We start from the raw sequence: 17,679 nt of genomic DNA on the forward strand, positions 1-17,679 counted from the left end.
AAGGAAGAGGGGTCGTTTGTCGTTTGCTTGAATCGGCGTGGTTATGTGATATGTGGCAATTATCGAAGACGGCGGGCAGGTAGTGCGGTAGAAAATATCGTCGCGAGTTGGTCGTCGTAATCGCAAGGAATCGGGCGGAGGATTTGGACGACGTGAACGGCACGTGGTTGGAGGGAGCTGAGACGAGCTATGTGGGTGGATGCGATTGAAGATGCGCGCTTGGGAGTGGGTTGGAGAGGTCGTCGCAAAGTGCGAATGGGAGCTCTGGTGTTTTGAGTGGCCGGGTACGGGTACGTGTGCGTGTGCGTGTGCAGCCTTGTTGCTTCGATGCGCTCTGGGTTGGTGTTGGTGGTGGTGGAGGTGGTGGTGGTGGTGGAGGTGGTGGTGGTGTGCAGAGACGAAGCGGGCGGATTGAAGATGGGGAAAGATATCTCAGCAAGAAAACATCTTGTCCTTTGCTGTTGGGTTGGAACTTGGCGTTGCGGCACTGGCTCAGAGAAGTATGTACGTAGGAGGGACCTGACTGTAACAGGACTTTGGGCCTTGAGGTACCTACCCAAGGTAGGTAGGCAGTAAGGCAGGTTGGCAATGTACCCCGTGGTAAGGTATAAAGTGAGGTAAAGGTGAGGTACCGGTGCAGCGTGCTCTGGCAAGAGCAAGCAAGAGAGAGAGAGAGAGAGAAAGAGAGAAGGGGACAGAGAGACGAAGCGTGTGCGTGAGACAGAAGGCGACAGGCGTGTGGGAAATTTGGAGACGAGAAAGAAAGGATGAAAATGGATTGGTCGCGCGCCGATCGCAGGTCAGGCTGGGCCCCAGTGAGGTGGTCTGGCTCTCTGCTCTGCTCTGCTCTGCTCTAGCACTGAGAACGGGCTCACTTCCCGTAGCTTGCTCAAGCCTCAAGGCACCTTGGACAAGGTAGGTAGAGAACCATTGATAGATGAGTGAGTGGTAATGGTGGATGCAGCCTGGTTCAAGGTAGCATCTGAAGCTGTACCATATTGCAACCATCCGCGAGATGCTGCTACTGGTAGGTACAAGCCTTGCAAGGTATTAATGTAATTGGATACTATCTAGGTAGGTTGGTGGTGAGCTACAACCAGTACAGATGGACTGCAAACAAGCCGTGTAAGCAACCTGACATAGCTGGGAGCTTCCCAACAGAGAGCTTCAAGCTCAAGCTGACAGGAGAGCTATTGGAGCAAACCTTGAGCAAACCTAGGTAGCACAAGCTGGGCGAGCAAGTGGACAGACAGCCTCGTCAGAAACCCGGCCCGGACCTCACATAGGTACGAGTACGGAGCAATGTCGTTAGAAGGACAGGGCAGCTACCTATTACATAGTAGATGGTGTACGGAGTAGTCGTACATACGCAGTAAGGTACTTACAAGGCAAAGCCACGGCCACGGTGCGCTGCTTGAGCCCGGCCTCACAACCTGGCCCGGCGGCCCTGGGCCATCGACGTGTCGACCTGTCGGGGATTTTTATTTTATTTTCTGTCCTCCCTCCAATCTGGAAATGACACACTTGTCCTCCCCCCTGTCCAGGTCTTTTGGCCGGCTCTGGTGTCGCACTCCCGTGCCCCGGCTCCACCTTTCTGTCTTGCTGAAAGTTGGAACGGTGCCCGGAGGAGGAGACCTACGAGGTGACCACCACGGGAAAAAGTGATGATCCGGGGCCAGCTGGGGGCTGCCTACCTTATCTTACCTTACCTTACCTAAGCACCTCAAAAAGGTCTGGCACTCAGGGTACGGGTTAACCGGCTGGCTTACCTCAGCATCATAGCTCCCGACTGCAGAGCAACTCGGTGCACGGCGCACGCAAACAGACAGAGAAATCCGGGTGCGGCTTTGACCTTCTGCTCGCTTACCTAAGGCACAACACCTCAGGCTTGCTGACCCATCTTTACCTGGCACGCCTGCCCAGCTTTCCAAAGGAAGGTACGTACCTGCGACCTGAGTCGGCAAGGCGAGGAGGTATCCATAGGAAGGTACTGGTAGGCAGACTTGCCTGACGTGGATGCGTTCCCTTGCCTTACTTTAGCAGTGCGTAGTGTCGTGCCCTGAGACTCTGGCTGCATTCGCGCCTTTGCTTTCGACGTCCTTCTCTCCATCTTCAACGCTTCCTTCGAAGCTCCCATCACCACCAACCCCGAATCCAATTCCATCCCACCAAACCGCTCCGTGCGATACCATCCTGTCCATTCCGGCCGCACTTTATTCGAACCCATCTCTGTCGTCCATCATCGTACCCCGCAGCTCTCTTCAGCTCCGTCTTCCTGGCCACCTCTCGCAATGCCTGGCCTGGTCTCAGCAACCGGAGTCCTGGGCTTCCTAGCCGACGAGGAGCATGATCTCAAGGTCTTCGCCCTCCAGACTCTCAATGATGACATCGACACTGTCTGGACCGAGGTCGCTGGTGCCCTGAGCCAAATGTGAGCTCTATTCCTTTCCTCGCCACACCCCGTCTACTCGCCTTGTTTAGATCCAGCTAATCACCTCGATGTAGTGAGGCTCTCTACGAAGACGACTCCTTCCCTCAACGACAGCTCGCTGCCCTCGTTCTCGCCAAGGTCTACTACCACCTCCAGGCCTACAATGAGAGTATGACATTTGCCCTCGCCGCTGGCGACCTCTTTAAGCTCGACGCTCCCGGCGAATTCGAGGATACCATCATTTCAAAGTGCATCGACCAGTACATTGCTGCCTCTTCCGCAAAGCACACTGCTCCCGAGTCACCCCAGAACGATACCTCACTCCCCGCTCTGGCTACTACGTTTGCTAGCGGTGCTGCTGATGGGTCTGCCTTGATCTCCCCTACGACCCCCTTCTCCCAGACGACCCTCCCCTCCAAGTCTCTCCTCTCCCGAGTTTCGACCGACAACACCATTCTCGATCCCACATTCCAACCCGTCAAGGAAGGCCGCTCCGCATCCATCGCCCCAATCAATGATCAGGCGACTCAGATTGCTCTGCAACGTATTATCGAGCGTCTGTTCGAGGCTTGCCTCAAGGATGGCAGATATCGCCAGGTCATTGGTATTGCCGTCGAAGCCAAGAACTTGGAGGTTCTGCGCCGAGTCATCAAGCGCGCCGCCGATGACGAGAAGCATTCAAAGTCCAAGTCGTCGGATGGCCAGGGCCCCGCCGAGGAGCTCATGGAGTATGCATTGGGCATCTGCATGGACGTTGTTCAGGAGCGAAGCTTCCGCACTGAGATTCTGCGTTTGATCCTCGACCTTCTCAACGACATTCCGAACCCAGACTACTTCGCCATCGCCAAGTGTGTTGTTTACCTGAGCTCCAACGAGGAGGCTTCGCGCATGCTGAAGCAGCTCATCACGAGCGGCGACCGGAATTCAATCGCCAGTGCCTACCAGATCGCTTTTGATTTGTACGACAATGGCACTCAGGAGTTTTTGGGCAAGATCATCAGCTCGCTGCCATCAGGAGAGCCTAGCAAGGCTGCCGAGAGCGACGCCACTGAGGAAGAGCCATTGATCGAGAACCAAGAGTCCTCAGAGGAGGAGCTGTCGGAGGAGCTTTCCAAGGTTTACCAGAACATTCGGTCAATTTTGGACGGCAGCAAGACCATTCAGCTGAACCTCGAATTTCTCTACCGCAACAACCGCACCGACCTGAGCATTCTTAACAAGGTCCGTGATAGCTTGGAGGGTCGCAACTCCATCTTCCACACAGCCGTCACCTTCTGCAACGCTTTCATGAACCAGGGCACCACCAACGACAAGTTCTTCCGCGACAACCTCGAATGGCTTGGCAAGGCTGTCAACTGGTCTAAGTTCACCGCGACTGCAGCTTTGGGTGTCATCCACCGCGGCAACCTTACGCAATCCCGCAAGCTCCTCGAGCCCTACCTCCCTCGCCAGAGCGGCTTGAGCAGCGGCTCCATTTTTAGCCAAGGTGGCGCTCTCTACGCCTACGGTCTGATTCACGCCAACCACGGCGCCGACGCTCTTGACTACCTCAAGACCCAGTTCACATCCGCCGAGGAGGAAGTTATCCAGCATGGTGGTGCCTTGGGTCTGGGTATTGCAGGCATGGCAACTGGCTCTGAGGAGATTTTCGACAACCTGCGCACGGTTCTTTTCACCGACTCTGCTCTCAACGGCGAGGCCGTTGGCCTTGCCATGGGTCTCATTATGCTCGGCACTGGCAACGTGCGAGCCTTGGAAGACATGATTACCTACGCCCACGAGACGACACACGAGAAGATTGTTCGTGGTCTCGCTATTGGCATGGCGTTGATCATGTTTGGCCGCCAAGAAGGTGCCGACGCCATGATCGAGGGCCTACTTAACGACCCTGATCCTACCTTAAGATATGGCGGTATTATGACTGTTGCTCTCGCTTACTGCGGTACTGGCAGCAACAAGGCTATTCGCAAGCTGCTTCATACTGCCGTTAGCGACGTCAACGATGATGTACGCCGTGTCGCCGTCATGAGCTTGGGCTTCATTCTCTTCCGTAAGCCTGGCAGCGTCCCTCGCATGGTCGAGTTGCTCTCTGAGTCGTACAACCCTCACGTGCGTTACGGATCTGCCATGGCGCTGGGCATTTCTTGTGCTGGCACCGGCCTGGATGAGGCCATCGACTTGCTCGAGCCTATGATGAAGGATCCCACCGACTTTGTCCGTCAGGGTGCGCTCATCTCTCTGGCCATGATCATGATTCAGCAGAACGAAGTCATGAATCCCAAGGTCGCTTCCATTCGCAAGACTCTGAAGAAGGTTGTCGGCGATCGCCATGAGGACGCCATGACCAAGTTCGGCGCGTCGCTTGCGCTGGGTATTATCGATGCGGGTGGTCGCAACTGCACGATTGGCCTCCAGACCCAGACTGGGAACCTCAACATGGCCGGCATCGTTGGTATGGCCGTCTTCACCCAGTACTGGTACTGGTTCCCGTTCACCCACTTCCTTTCGCTCGCTTTCTCGCCCACCTCCATCATCGGTCTCGACCACGAACTCGAGATTCCCAACTTCAAGTTCCATTGCGCCACCCGTCCCAGCCTCTTCGATTACCCGCCGGAGCAAGAGGTCAAGGCTGAGGAGGGCCCTACCATGGTCGCCACAGCCGTTCTGTCAACAACTGCTCAGGCCAAGCGCAGAGCTCAGAAGAAGGAGCGTGCCCAGCGTCGTGAGAGCATGGACATTGACTCTGCCAAGCCAACGGTGTCCGACAAGATGGACGTGGACGAAAAGAAGGAAGAGACCAAGGAAAAGAAGGATGGCGACGGTGGAGAGAAAGAGGCATCTGTTGCTCCTGCGGACACCAAGAAGAAGGCAGAGAAGGAGAAGGTCGGTTACGATATGGAGAACCTGTCGCGCGTGCTTCCGGGCCAGCTCAAGTTCATCAGCTTCCCCGCCGGACGATACAAGCCGGTCAAGAAGGTAGAGTAGTTCTAACCCCTCGACTGCAGAGTGTTTTACTAACTCTCATTAGCCTACCGGAGGACCTCTGCTTCTACAGGACACGCAGCCTGACGAGGAGAAGACGCTCATCGAAGAGAAGTTGAAGAAGGTGACAACAGAAAAGGCCCCAGTGGCCGGCCAAAGCAACGCAGGCGGATCATCTGCGGGCTTGACGCCGCGCCAACAGCAGAACATAATCTCGCAGGCCCTCAGAGCAGGTGCTGGTGGCAATCTTCGCTCGCTGAATGAGCTTAGCGAGCTCCTGGGTCGGCAAAGAAGAGGTGACCTCGTAGGCGCGACTGATGAAGGAGGTGCGGCTGCAGCAGCAGGAGTGCTCACGGCAGTGGACGAGGACGGCGAGGGAGATGAAGAGGCGGACGTCCCACGAGAGTTTGAATACTTCACGGACAATGAGGAGGAAGATGACGAGGAGTAGCCATTCTCGCAAGCGAACCACCAGTATTTGTGACTCTGGGTTTGAGACCATAACGGTGTTTAGAGAATAGAATGGGGGCGGCGTAGAGCTAGTCGACTGCCATTCTGCCAAGGACAGTCGGCGGCAAAGAGACTTTGCCAGGCTGTACAATAGTGTAACAATCGAGTCATTCGTAAAGGTTGCTTCTTAAATGCGCGTAGACCCGTGAACGCTCTATTATGCGACAGAGTAAAGGATCGCAGGCAATATTGGAACGTCTTGACGTATAGAATATGAGGATCAAAAAATGATTGTAGCCAGTCTCCTATGGTGACAGTAAGCTGTCGGGGTGTAGCTATGTCTTCGCACATGGCGCTTCGGGTTTCCTAAAGCAACACCTGCAAGCTATTTTGTCTGTACACCTGGCAGTAGATGCAGCCAGCAGCAACGCAGACGACTCGCGGAAACCTTGTGGGGAACCCCACGTTTCCCCTCTTACATCGTCAAGCTGGGAGTAATTAAGGTAGTTGGTTACCCTAGGTACTTGACAGTGACACACTCCTTTGCTTGGTACGTTTTCCTTCCGGTTTACGCAGGAAGAAAGCTCGCTTCTTCTGCTCTTAAGGTACAGCCAAGCCGATAGCTATCTGCAAACTTCTGGTGGCCACACAGGGAGACGTGTTTCAGGCTCGCTTGCGCTTCCCCGTATCATGAGGTCAGGAGATCAGGAGATCAGGAGATCAGGAGATCAGGAGATCAGGAGCGGTATACGGAACGCTTCCTCACGATCTCTTCTACTGGCATGTACACTGCCCGCGGCCCCTTGTTCGGGGTTCGAGCTTCGTGGACCATACTGAAGCTCCTCACTCCCGCAACACCGCGGGTAGAGCAATGCGGGGTGTCCGGTCTTCCTCCGAACTCCTCTTACCTTAGCTAAGAGAGACCAATACCTAGACCCTCCCACCTCAAGGCACTCTTCCGCGTGTTCTAGCCTCCAACGCAAGTGGTTCCCGTCCGTAGCTGAAGCCGGCGGGAGAAGAGAGATCTCGCCGTGACTGAATAAGTCTCAACACACCTTCTGCTTCCCCCACGATTCCTTCTCAACACTTCGTCTCTTTGGGAACACATCCTTTCGGGCCAGCTGACTGCCTCGCGTTAAAGCAAGTCGACATCCTACATTATCTTCCAGCTTTGATAGCTTCCTCCGATTTGCTGCCTTTGCATTACCGCCGTACATTGCCTTGCATTGATATTGCCCACACGCAGCTATTACGACCCGTCATGGCACAATCTAACTCCCTGTTAGACACGCTGAGGTCCGTGAGCCGAGTCGACTGTGACACTCTTGACGTTGAAGGCGAGAACCTTCCATCATGACAACCCCAATGTGCTCGGTTCTGACCTTGCTTTAGTTGCCAAAGAGCTGGGTCCCTTTGTCGATCACACCTCCAACCAGGCAATCGCCTATGGCGAGCTCACCAAGACCACCGCAGATGGCAAGCTATACCACGAGCAACTCATCCGGGACTCCGTACAGGATGCCCAGGACTGGGCTCACGCGGCCTGGCCAGACATTGACCCGATTCTTCTCGCAGTCGAGATCATGGTACCTTGGTTCGGCGAAGCTCTTGATAACGGCATCCACCATCGCTGACATATTTGTAGATGGTCAGACTATCACTCAAGTTCATCCCGTATTTGACAGGATACTTCCACATTCAGACCAACACAGACTGGTCCTATTCGGTCGAGAAAACTGTCAAGAATGCCGAAAGTATGTTGCCATATAGGCCTGCAACGATCAGAGCTAACCGCGCTGCCCTGCTTCCTAGGAATTGTTGAGACCTTCAAGAAGGTGGAGCCCACATTCGACGTGAACCGTGTCTGTATCAAGATTCCGTCCACCTACGAGGGCATTGCTGCTTGCAGGATCCTCGAGAATAAGGGAATTGCAACATTGGCGACGACCATGTTTTGCATGGAGCAAGCGGCCCTGGCTGCCCATGCCGGCTGCACCTACATTGCGCCGTATGTGAACGAACTAAAGGTTCACTTCGTCCCAGGGTAAGAACCATCTCAAATACGGCCTTAGGCACGGCGACCTGAGCAGGATCGAATGACTGACCCTTGGGCGCCCTTAGTTATGTGGACGAGAACAAGGCTTTCAACTTCTGCAGACAGGCGCAGGCTTACTATGTCGAGACAAAGGCCAAGACCCAGGTCCTGGCAGCTAGTCTGACCACCGTTCCTGAGGTGATGCAGTTGGCCGGCATTCAGCACGTCACCGTCTCGCCGCCGCTCCTCCGGGCTCTTGCGGCAGCGCCGTCCTCAACTTGGACGGAGAAGGTCGGTGGCTATTTCGCAGACGGGCCAGACGAGCGCTGGATCAAGGACTTCCAGGCTGCCTTGATAGACGAGAGCGAGTGGCGGTTTGCTTTTACTCGTAGCGGCAACGGCAGGTATGAGGAGAAGCTTATCCAGGCCATCAATATCTTCTCCGAGAAGCAACAGAGCCTAGAGGAGCTGGCGCGAAGCTATTTATAGATGAAGGCCTGCTACAATATAGAGTCACTGCTTGCAGATTCAAAGCGTAGACACAACGATCGTTAATCAAAAGACCTGGGTAATTTGATGCTACGTAGACATACCGTCTATCATTAGTATGAACCCAACAAAACCTCCGTTCCCTTTTCTTCCTCGGTCTTCCTCTCAGACCAGGATACCAAACACCACCCTGTCTACGCCATCACCAATGCCCTTCTCTTCCTGGCGATTGCTGCATGAATGCAGCAAAGTCAGTACCGGCGAAAGGGGACACTGGTGTTTCCCTCATGTCGGCATTAGTTTGTCTGGAGTCGTCAAACACCGGACGCCGGGCACGAAGCGCTTCCCTACCAACCCAGCTAAGATAGACAGTCTCGTGGACCTGTATGAGATCGGGCCCAATTTCCGTCGAGCCCCGGCCGCTTCTATCTGCCTGCTCGAATTCCGGCTTCTTCTCCACCACAAATACTCTATGGTCCTTCCTCTCGATATAACGAGCGACAAGAACAAAGCCGATGAACCAAGCAACACCTAGACCGATGATGATCCATGAGACCGTGGGAATCACCCACCAGGGATTCAGCTGCGTAGATAGGTACTTCGAAGGAGGAACCCAGTTGGTGATCACCGGGTAAAGCCCACCGCACATGTATACGAATGCGCAAAAGACGGACAGAAAGGGACGGAAACGCTTTCCAGTCATCTCGGCCCAAGTACACGGCAACGGCGGCGGGTCTTTCCCAAATGTCGAAGCGTCGTCGTCGCTAAGGGTAGTCGGAGGTCCGCGGAACCGCAAGATGAGAATGCCCAGCCCCAAGAATGTCCCGATGAAGGCATTAATGACATAGGCGCTCAGGGATGTAAGCAGGGTGTAGGCATCTTTCGGTCTCATATTGTAGGTCGCGAATATCAGTATAGTACAGCTGACGAAATGGAGAAGCAAGGCTCCGACGGGGGTTTTCTCGCTGTGATGCTCTGGCGAAAGCCACTTCAGTCGAAGAACCGATGAGAACCATCCCTTCCTCTGGAACCAGCGCAGTACACGACCGATACTCATATCCGTGTTTTGTGCAAAGAACTTGGGCCACGGAAGCATTCCCTGGTCGTTGTGAGTTTTGGTCTCGTACATCTAACATCGAGGCTTTACTCACTTCTTTCGCAATCTCCTGTTTAACTCTGGCGGCTGTGTATGTCTGTTGAAACGTCATATTAGCGGACGTACACGGCGTGGATGCTCAGGGAGACAATTAACTGACCATGACGATGATGTTACCCAAGGACGAGATGGCAAGAAAGGCGTTGAAGATCCGGGCCCCGGTATCGCTAGCTGAGCCAAGTGTCCCAAATGTTAGTTCGAAGAACTTTTGTGCAACATTTTCGTTGATTTGGTCCTCTTTTGGGACAACGACCATCTATCTCGAAGTCAGCAAAACCTTCTTCCCCGCTTCCGATCCCGACTGTAGGATGGAGCCAAGAGCCGAGCAAAGGAACCCACATAGCAAATATTCACTGCAAGGTAAAGCGTCACAACGGTGCCAACACCGGCACCCATGGCGATAGGAAACTTCTTCTTCGGCCTACTAATCTCCCCAAGGACATAGTTGGGCTGCTCGAAGCCGGAGAAGCTGAATATGATGGCGAGAAACGCTTGAGCGTAGCTGTTGGCGTCGTTTGACGCGTTTTTGAAAGAATCCTTGGGTGAAGTGTTTTCACCAAAGACGTTCTTGGCACCTGGGAATCCTCCTGCACCAACGACAATCGTCGCTACAATGATGAGAAGCATGATCATGATTTTGACGACTGCGAGGATATTGTTGAGCAAGATTCCCCCGCGTCTAGAGAAAGCATGAATTCCACAAGAGAATGTAGCTACGGCAAGGGCGATACCGCGAACAAGGCCGTTTCCTGGCTCCGATATGCCGGCGGCTTCGAGAAGTCGCATGGCAAAGTGAATGCTGTTGCCCGCCATGTTACCCAAAATGATAAAGCTGATGCCAAATATACAAGTCGACAAGAGCAAAGTGTTCTTCCGGTAGGCTGGCTTGCGGAAAACGTATTGTAAGTAGACGAGGTCACCACCGCTTCGCGGGACGCTGTGATCGTGCCCATTGATCAGATATCTGGGCACGTTCAAGCCATACTCAATGTACACATGAGTTCCACAAAGACAATAGATTATCCCGGCCAACCAGAAGAGTAGCGTTGCACCAACACTTCGTGTGCCTCGCATTACTCTTTGTGGGGACATGAAGATACCAGTTCCTAGATTAACCATCTAACTTAGCGCTCCATTGCTCTGGAAAGTAAGTTGAAGACGAGTTGTTGTTTACAATGATTAACTCCTCATGGTGTTTCTGGTAATGAAGACAAGAAACCGTGAAAACAATGAGGGAAAGGGGGGAGCACAGTGAGCAGAATTTCCCACATGTACAGAAACATCAACGCATGCGCCGCTTGAGAGGGCCAAGGGCCGGAGTGAATCAATCATATCGGTTTTGAGAAACCCTTACATCTATAGGTAAAGAATCAAACTACTCACCAATCATACGGTTGATGACTAGACAGGCTACGTCGAAGTATCCTAGTCGGAAGCCCTCCTTTGGAGCATGCGTGACGATGCCATTGCCGTCACTGATGGGGTCAATCACCTCGTCAATATCACTGTGGACTGAAGCCTCTTCAGCACCCCGTGGCTCTTGGTAGAAACCAATGGAGTTGGGAAAGTCGTTCATTGTCGAAACCGTGTTGATTTGAAAAGAATGCAAGTTTGGAGTCCAAGCCTTGCGGTCGCTCCGTAGCAGGAGATCAACGCAATGTTCGTATCGCTCGCTTTCACAAGATACATGACAGGTAGGCCCGCCATGGGTGTCTTCACATTATGTATGGCACACTTCTCTCGGCTCGACTTAGGTGCGTGTGTGTGACGAGCTGCTGGCATACATGTCGGGCGTAATCTAGAAACAGCACGTATCTGGGGCGCGCACCACAGAAAGACAAACAGGCAGACTTGGCCATGGGTTGATAGCGGCTCGCATGCATGCCGAGGCAGCCACATCCTAGGACGGGGGCTGGTCGAGTCACTCGTGCCACGACAGCCTCGTCCAGAAATATGCCTCGCAAGGCATACCTGAGGTCTTTCCTTGCGCGCATCTTGCTAACTTAGACACAAGAGGTCTCAACGACGTCTTACCTTATTACCAAGACTCTGGCGACTACACAGCTGCCAAGTTGTGCCCGATCTAGTGGGTGATTTAGTCTCAGTACTCGAGCGATGATAGGTCTAGCGAAGCGAGCACGAATGGGAAGAGTCCCGGGAAAACTCAAGGTGACACCCCCTTCTGAGTCTTACACCGAGGTTGGCACGTCGGGAAGTTATACTACCTACCTCGAAGCCGTCAATCTGTATAGCTCACTGCCACCGCCACATGCATTGCACGCATGGGCTGAGTGCTGATCATCGTTATTAGTCAAGGGTATATAAGCGTATTCACTTAAAGCCTCGCCCGGTATTCTCTTAAGCATACCCAAACACTAGTCCTAACTGATACTCGCTCAACAAGTTCAGATTGCTTCCATTTACATCTGGGCATGACGGCAAGTATAGTGCAATAAGACATTTCAATATCCAAGCTTGGCAGTGAAGCCTCCAGCAACTCACGATCAAGAGTGTCCGGAACTGACTAAATGGTTCATCACCAAGGGGGGAGCAGACGACTGTGAAGACCCCCAAGTTTGCGGGGTTGATGACTTTATCAAGGATAGGCTTCTGTCCGATTAGTTCATCTTAAATACTTCGAGATGTGAGTGGCACGACCGCACAGTTCAATAGCTTATCTCGCAATCTTCCACTTCCGCCGCAGACATGCATACCACCCAGCAGCTGGAGGGTCCAGCCCTGATTGACGGGATTGGATATCATCGTAGGGGTGTCTCGGGTAACTGAGACCGCGTGACAGCCTTTTCTTTCCCTCCCTTTCTGAATAAGACCCCCCGGTTTCCATGCGCGGAGGAAATCCGCGCATGAGAACAGGGTGGGCTTGCTCTTAATGGATGCGTAGGAGGTGAGACGTATATGGCTTCCACGCCATCCTGGAGTCTCTTTCACTCACTACGGAGTAAACTCGACTCGAGCTGCTATCGCTTGACTAGGTAGAGATGGCTGCTAGGAGACGACAGCCCAGGTTTGTGCTCGGCTGCTCGGTACTGCCACGGTCGACGCGCGCAGTCACACTTCGAGGACGAGAGACAGCCGACTTGTAGGCCAAGCAAGACTATTTGAGAGAGCCACACGAGTAGGTCAGAGGAGGTCATTCTCCCCTGCTGCCTGCATGGATGCCCGCTCCATCCTTTCTTTCTCTCGGTGTCGATTTAGGTAGAGCTGTCTGGGCTGCCGAATACAGACTCGGGTTGGTCCGAGGCAGCAAACACAGATATGCCCATGTCGTCGCTACTAGCCTCACTATCTTCTTCCACGCCCGCCTCCCGTGCCTCTTTCGCTGTCCGGCTGGAGGGTTGTCGCTGCTTCCACTTGTGCTTATTCCATATGCTCGTTCCTTGTCCTACTGCCCACCCCTGCGTTCCTTGGGGCGGCTCGCTCTCATCTCTGTGACATGCCTGCAGCTCGGTGGCGTCTAAGGTTACTCTGTCGTGTGCTCCCACCCTGCGGTTGGGCTTTACTTCAAATCTGCCTTCGTTCCCCTCATCTGCTTCGCATCTCAGCCCTCTTGGTGAAGCCCGGTTTGGGGAATTTCCATTAGTCGTCTTCCTCGCACGTATTGACACCATCGCCCTTTCAATGCCAATCATCTTATAAGGCGCATTTCACAAAAGAACTACCTGCCCCTTGCCTCGTTACCCAATGGCAGGGCCAATCCAGTTGGGAGATGTCATCAACTTCAGCAAGCTCGCGTGGGACGTGTACAAGTTCGGTTGGGATAATGACTTCAACGCCAGTGAGTTCCTCGGCGCAATGAATATAACTCTCTAGGGCTGCCACTCTCATCGCCATGCCATCCACAACATGTAGAGCTCTATTTGAGAACATCTTATGTATCTGGTATTTCTCTGGAGATCGTTGGCGCCCTTCAAACACAAGCCATAGCTCAACTCAAAAAACCCTAAAAATACAGAAGTCGGCACTGACTTACGGTGATCGCAGCCCGACAATACGCAGAGTTCGGTCGCGATGTTAGGGGATTGGCCGAGAACCTCGACATCCTCGGCCGCGTGGTAGACAAAGCCGGCCAGTCATTTCACCAGGAAACAGCGTTCAAGCTTGAGCCATTGCGTTGGGATCGGTCGTCACTCAACGAGATCATAGGCGACTATCACGAGACATTGACAGAATGCTGCACTCTGATAGAGAACAACCATCGCTACCGCCTCAGCAGCGGCCCAGTAAGAAATATCGAATGGAATGTTCTCGTGGCGCCGGCGGCAGATCGTCTGCGAGCGCGCATAGCCTTACATAGTTCCAAGGTTCTTCATGTGCTGAAGCCTTTTGAAATGTCAGTTCTACCTGATCCCATCCGTTTCAGAGCACTAACAGAGCCAGCGACCTTCTTTGTCGGATCCATGAAGACCTCGCCGGTCGTATGAATGCTATGCACCTTGACTTACGTCGCTTCATGGGAATTCTCGTGCCTGATATGGAACAGGCCCTCGCTCAACAGGTTCACCGGGAATCTCTTCACTTTGATGTGCCTCCAGATATCGAGGATGGATTTCTGCGAGCGTGGGCGGCTGACAGACCGGATGACGCTTTTGAACCAAGTCTCCAGGAGATTGCAGATGCTTTCGTTATTCATTACCACAAGTCCACCATCGGGTTTACTGCCGGTATCCTGGTGGAGAATAAGGTTCCCGAGTTAGGGCAATATATCAGCCTTTTGAAGTGTGTCTGGCTGATGAGACGGATTCGTCGTTCGAACGAACTCACTCAGCAGGGCCGGACCTTATCCCATTGGCCCTCCTACATCCAGGAGCTGGAAGACGTAAGTCGAGCCTTCAATCTCATGCTACCTTGAATAGTACTGACCTGTGCTAGGGTCTTGCATCGCAATGCGATCGATTTAAGCAAGAGCTCATGGCACCAAGTCTAGCAGGTTTAATACCTGAGATGTTTGACATATGGCCTGAAAAAGAGCTTGCTCAGCTTGTGGACGTGGTGACGAGGGATGCTCTCATGGAAGAGGTCATGGATGCGTAAGTTCTGTCCTTAGACCAGGCCTTGACATAATGTGGGCGGTAACTAATATCAGTTTCGCGTCAGACCATTACAGGGCGCCACTTCCAACGTTGAGAGGAAGCTTCAGCTGCTTCGCCGAATGGGCGCTGATGGCAAACGCTTCAGGATAAACATTTCGGGCGTTGAATTAGGGGGATCGAGCAGGACTGCACGTCGTCAAGGTATGGATGCTCTAGCCAGATAGCATCCTCGAGTTGTTGACAATGAATAGCCGAGACCATCGATTTCGACATCACGACCGTCATACTAAATCCTCTTTATGCAGTGCCATCTAACTCTTTCGGCGCATGGGACATGATCTTGCGCAAGGATGAACGGATTGCCAAGCTGGCTTTCACGCAGTTGAAAGATGCTGCCAAGTTCCAACAAGCTGTGACTGGTTTCAAGGCGTTTGATAGTTATAGCCAGTCAGTATCATAGACCCACACACTGAAGGATGCCAACAGCTAACAACACCGATAGGTACAAGGCTATGGTTAGCTTTGTTGTGTCTGGAAGAGGAGATCCGATTGTCGAGGGAGCATGTGTACAGTTGTGGGTTCCAAAGCAACTCGATGGACAGCTCGTTACGAATAACGAGGCAACGCTCGAGCAGAGCACGTCACCATCCCAGTCAGGGGTGTTTTCTCCATCTAGCACATCAAGACAGAGTACCCTCCGCAGCGTATGGAACACCGCAAACCCATTCACCACCAGTCCTACCGAGACTGTGTCTATGTGGGGTAACAGCGGTCCACCGGCCGTAGGCGCATCACGGAGTCGTTCGATGCCATCACCGCCAACAATCGCCGGCCCATTTGGAGTTCGGGCTCCCATGATGATACCGAGACGGCCAGTAGGATCGGGTAGCACACAAATAACAACAGCATCGCCACCCAATGCGAATCGGCAGGCAACGTTATCGACATCACCTGCGAGCCCTCGGTCTTCATCCCTGCTTCCGGGTTCATGGCAGTCAAGGACACCATCCGTATCAACAGTCTACAGCCGACCTGACCGGACCTTCAGCGTTTCAAGCAACTACTCGGCGACGACATCACCATCGAACCATAGTTCTAGCGGAAGCGACGCGCACACCGTGACTGTAACGATAGGGGGGCACACGACTGGGACTGTCCACAGGCGCCCTCCCAAGCCAATGCTGGTGCTGTTCACGCAGAATATGCAGACAGGAAAGCGAGCATTGGTAACCATTGACATTGACGAAGACACCGATGTCAACCCAGACCGGTGCAACTGCCGCCGGTCAGGAAAAGACGGATCATCATGTCAGATTGCTGCCATTGAGCAGAACCGAGGCAACACCGAGCTATCAGTGCGAAGATACGAAAGCCGAGACGACGACATGGACTGGAATCTGGCCAAGTTGGCACTGGGGCGGCGAGGGGAGAAGGACTATGCTGCTGCTGTCTGGAAGGACGTCCGACGCATCAGCATCATGTTCCCGACTTCCCAAGATAGGGCAAAGTTTGGAGGCACACCGAACATATGCCAGTGCAGCGCGAAAACAGAAGCCGAACTGAGCAAGTGTCTCAAGGATAAACACAAGGGGCTGCTGGGGTTTGTCCGGGAATCTGGCCGGCAGCAGTTGAACGAACATCATCGGGTGCGATTCGAATCGCAGCAGGACGTGGTTCGTGGGATGAGAGACGACTATCGATGACAGCTGCTGGAAGAAATTTCGATCAAAGGATAATGCGGTTGAGCTGTGTATGTACGACTGGGTTGAAGCTGCCTAAGTTAAGTAGTTTTTATCGCGGCATCTTTAGATCGTGATCTAGTTCTTTTGGTGTTACGGCGTCGGCGGCGATAATGAAGCGAACGATGCGCCTGCGTGTTTCTAGTCGGACAATAAGATGAGGGAAATCTGGAAGAGGATATTCGCCAAGTCATAGAGAGATGATCAGGCGGAGGGCGTGCTCCAGCTTTCGTCAGCCGGGAGACCATCTCTACTTTTCGTCAACGACTAGTATTGGATAGCCCCACGCGCGTTTGCGAGAGTGGCCTTTCCATTCAGATGTCTGAAACACTTTGATAGCTCATTATCCTTTGGGCTTACTTGAATTAAACAAACAAAATTAGGTTTTTTTGTTATCAAGGGCGACATTTGAGTAAAGTCGGATAAGTCATGGATAAGGAGAGCCGGGAATTAGTGATGGTTCAGCTTTCCGAACCGGAGATAACCTCAGACTCACTGGTGAGCTTCCTAAGGTCTCTTCGGCGAGACCCTTTATGGGGGTTCTCCCTTGCTGTCGGAGCCCGCCGATGGCAGACAGAAGCTCTCTGGTGTCTTTGCTGTTTCTAGCAGAGAGCGACGCGTCTATTGCAATTCTTCATCCCGCCCAGCCCTGCCGAAGAGCTGCATCTCCGAGTCTCGGCAGCAGACTAAGCCAATGAGATAGGCGCTGTGTCGCGGGTGTCGACGCCTCTATCTCCCGGGATTCCCTCCTTGACTCGATTGGGGTGCTTTCTTATCTCTACGGAGACTTGGTGTGCGCTTCTCTGGGGTGCCTGGGTGGCCTGGTCAGCTCTTATCTTCACGCCAGTCCGGATCTAAGCAGTTGGTTTGCTTCTTTGGGGCTCTTTGGGGGGAGAGGGGCTCTGGATTGGCATCCGTTAGAAGGTGTGTCGCGTAAAAGAATGTCTGCCCACAACCTTTCGGTGGGCAGAGGTCAAGCCTGGGTAAGAGGCATCAGACGATGTATCTGAAGCTGAGGCAAAGCAGCATCGTGTGCTTCTTGACGTGTTGAAGAGTCAGAGTCAAAGGTGTTGAGCTGACACTATCCATAAACCAGGGGGGAGACCATTACTCGCGCACGAACCATTCCCAATTTTACCCACGAACGACTGTCATCAAGGTACACCCAAGTTGCCAATTTCTCAATGGCATGATGCATTTCTCTACAGCACCACACGATCGTGGTTGTTCCGCCACCGTTTGGAGTCAAGAAGGATGAGCCGTAGAAACGGCAACTCGATCTGGCCGGCGGCGAGCAGCGATCATGGCATTACGTCGGGGAAGTTCGCGGCAGGATGGAACCTACA

At 53.2% G+C, this 17,679-nt stretch overlaps 4 protein-coding genes across 4 annotated transcripts; 3 read left to right on the forward strand and 1 right to left on the reverse strand.

Annotated features, from left to right (window-relative positions):
• Positions 1-2,291: 2,291 nt before the first annotated feature.
• On the forward strand, positions 2,292-5,864 carry CTAM01_06616 (proteasome/cyclosome; the record flags this gene model as incomplete). The annotated part of the gene is made up of 3 exons (XM_060522643.1): positions 2,292-2,431; positions 2,506-5,407; positions 5,460-5,864. The coding sequence occupies 3 exons, from the start codon at positions 2,292-2,294 to the stop codon at positions 5,862-5,864; spliced, it is 3,447 nt and encodes a 1,148-aa protein (XP_060382902.1).
• A 1,260-nt stretch (positions 5,865-7,124) lies between these two features.
• On the forward strand, positions 7,125-8,387 carry CTAM01_06617 (transaldolase; the record flags this gene model as incomplete). Its single annotated transcript, XM_060522644.1, has 5 exons — positions 7,125-7,179; positions 7,256-7,449; positions 7,509-7,617; positions 7,676-7,907; positions 7,985-8,387. The coding sequence occupies 5 exons, from the start codon at positions 7,125-7,127 to the stop codon at positions 8,385-8,387; spliced, it is 993 nt and encodes a 330-aa protein (XP_060382903.1).
• A 202-nt stretch (positions 8,388-8,589) lies between these two features.
• On the reverse strand, positions 8,590-11,119 carry CTAM01_06618 (high-affinity methionine permease; the record flags this gene model as incomplete). The annotated part of the gene is made up of 5 exons (XM_060522645.1): positions 8,590-9,486; positions 9,539-9,580; positions 9,644-9,799; positions 9,883-10,649; positions 10,927-11,119. The coding sequence occupies 5 exons, from the start codon at positions 11,117-11,119 to the stop codon at positions 8,590-8,592; spliced, it is 2,055 nt and encodes a 684-aa protein (XP_060382904.1).
• A 2,126-nt stretch (positions 11,120-13,245) lies between these two features.
• Positions 13,246-16,297, forward strand: CTAM01_06619 (uncharacterized protein; the record flags this gene model as incomplete). Its single annotated transcript, XM_060522646.1, has 7 exons — positions 13,246-13,339; positions 13,546-13,894; positions 13,942-14,380; positions 14,434-14,591; positions 14,659-14,795; positions 14,846-15,041; positions 15,097-16,297. 7 exons carry the CDS (start codon positions 13,246-13,248, stop codon positions 16,295-16,297), a joined length of 2,574 nt encoding a protein of 857 aa, XP_060382905.1.
• Between the last annotated feature and the right edge of the window lie 1,382 nt (positions 16,298-17,679).

Source organism: Colletotrichum tamarilloi, assembly GCF_030869305.1.
Source record: "Colletotrichum tamarilloi strain Tom-12 chromosome Unknown Scaffold_18.1, whole genome shotgun sequence".
In the NCBI taxonomy this organism is placed as follows: Eukaryota; Fungi; Ascomycota; class Sordariomycetes; order Glomerellales; family Glomerellaceae; genus Colletotrichum; species Colletotrichum tamarilloi.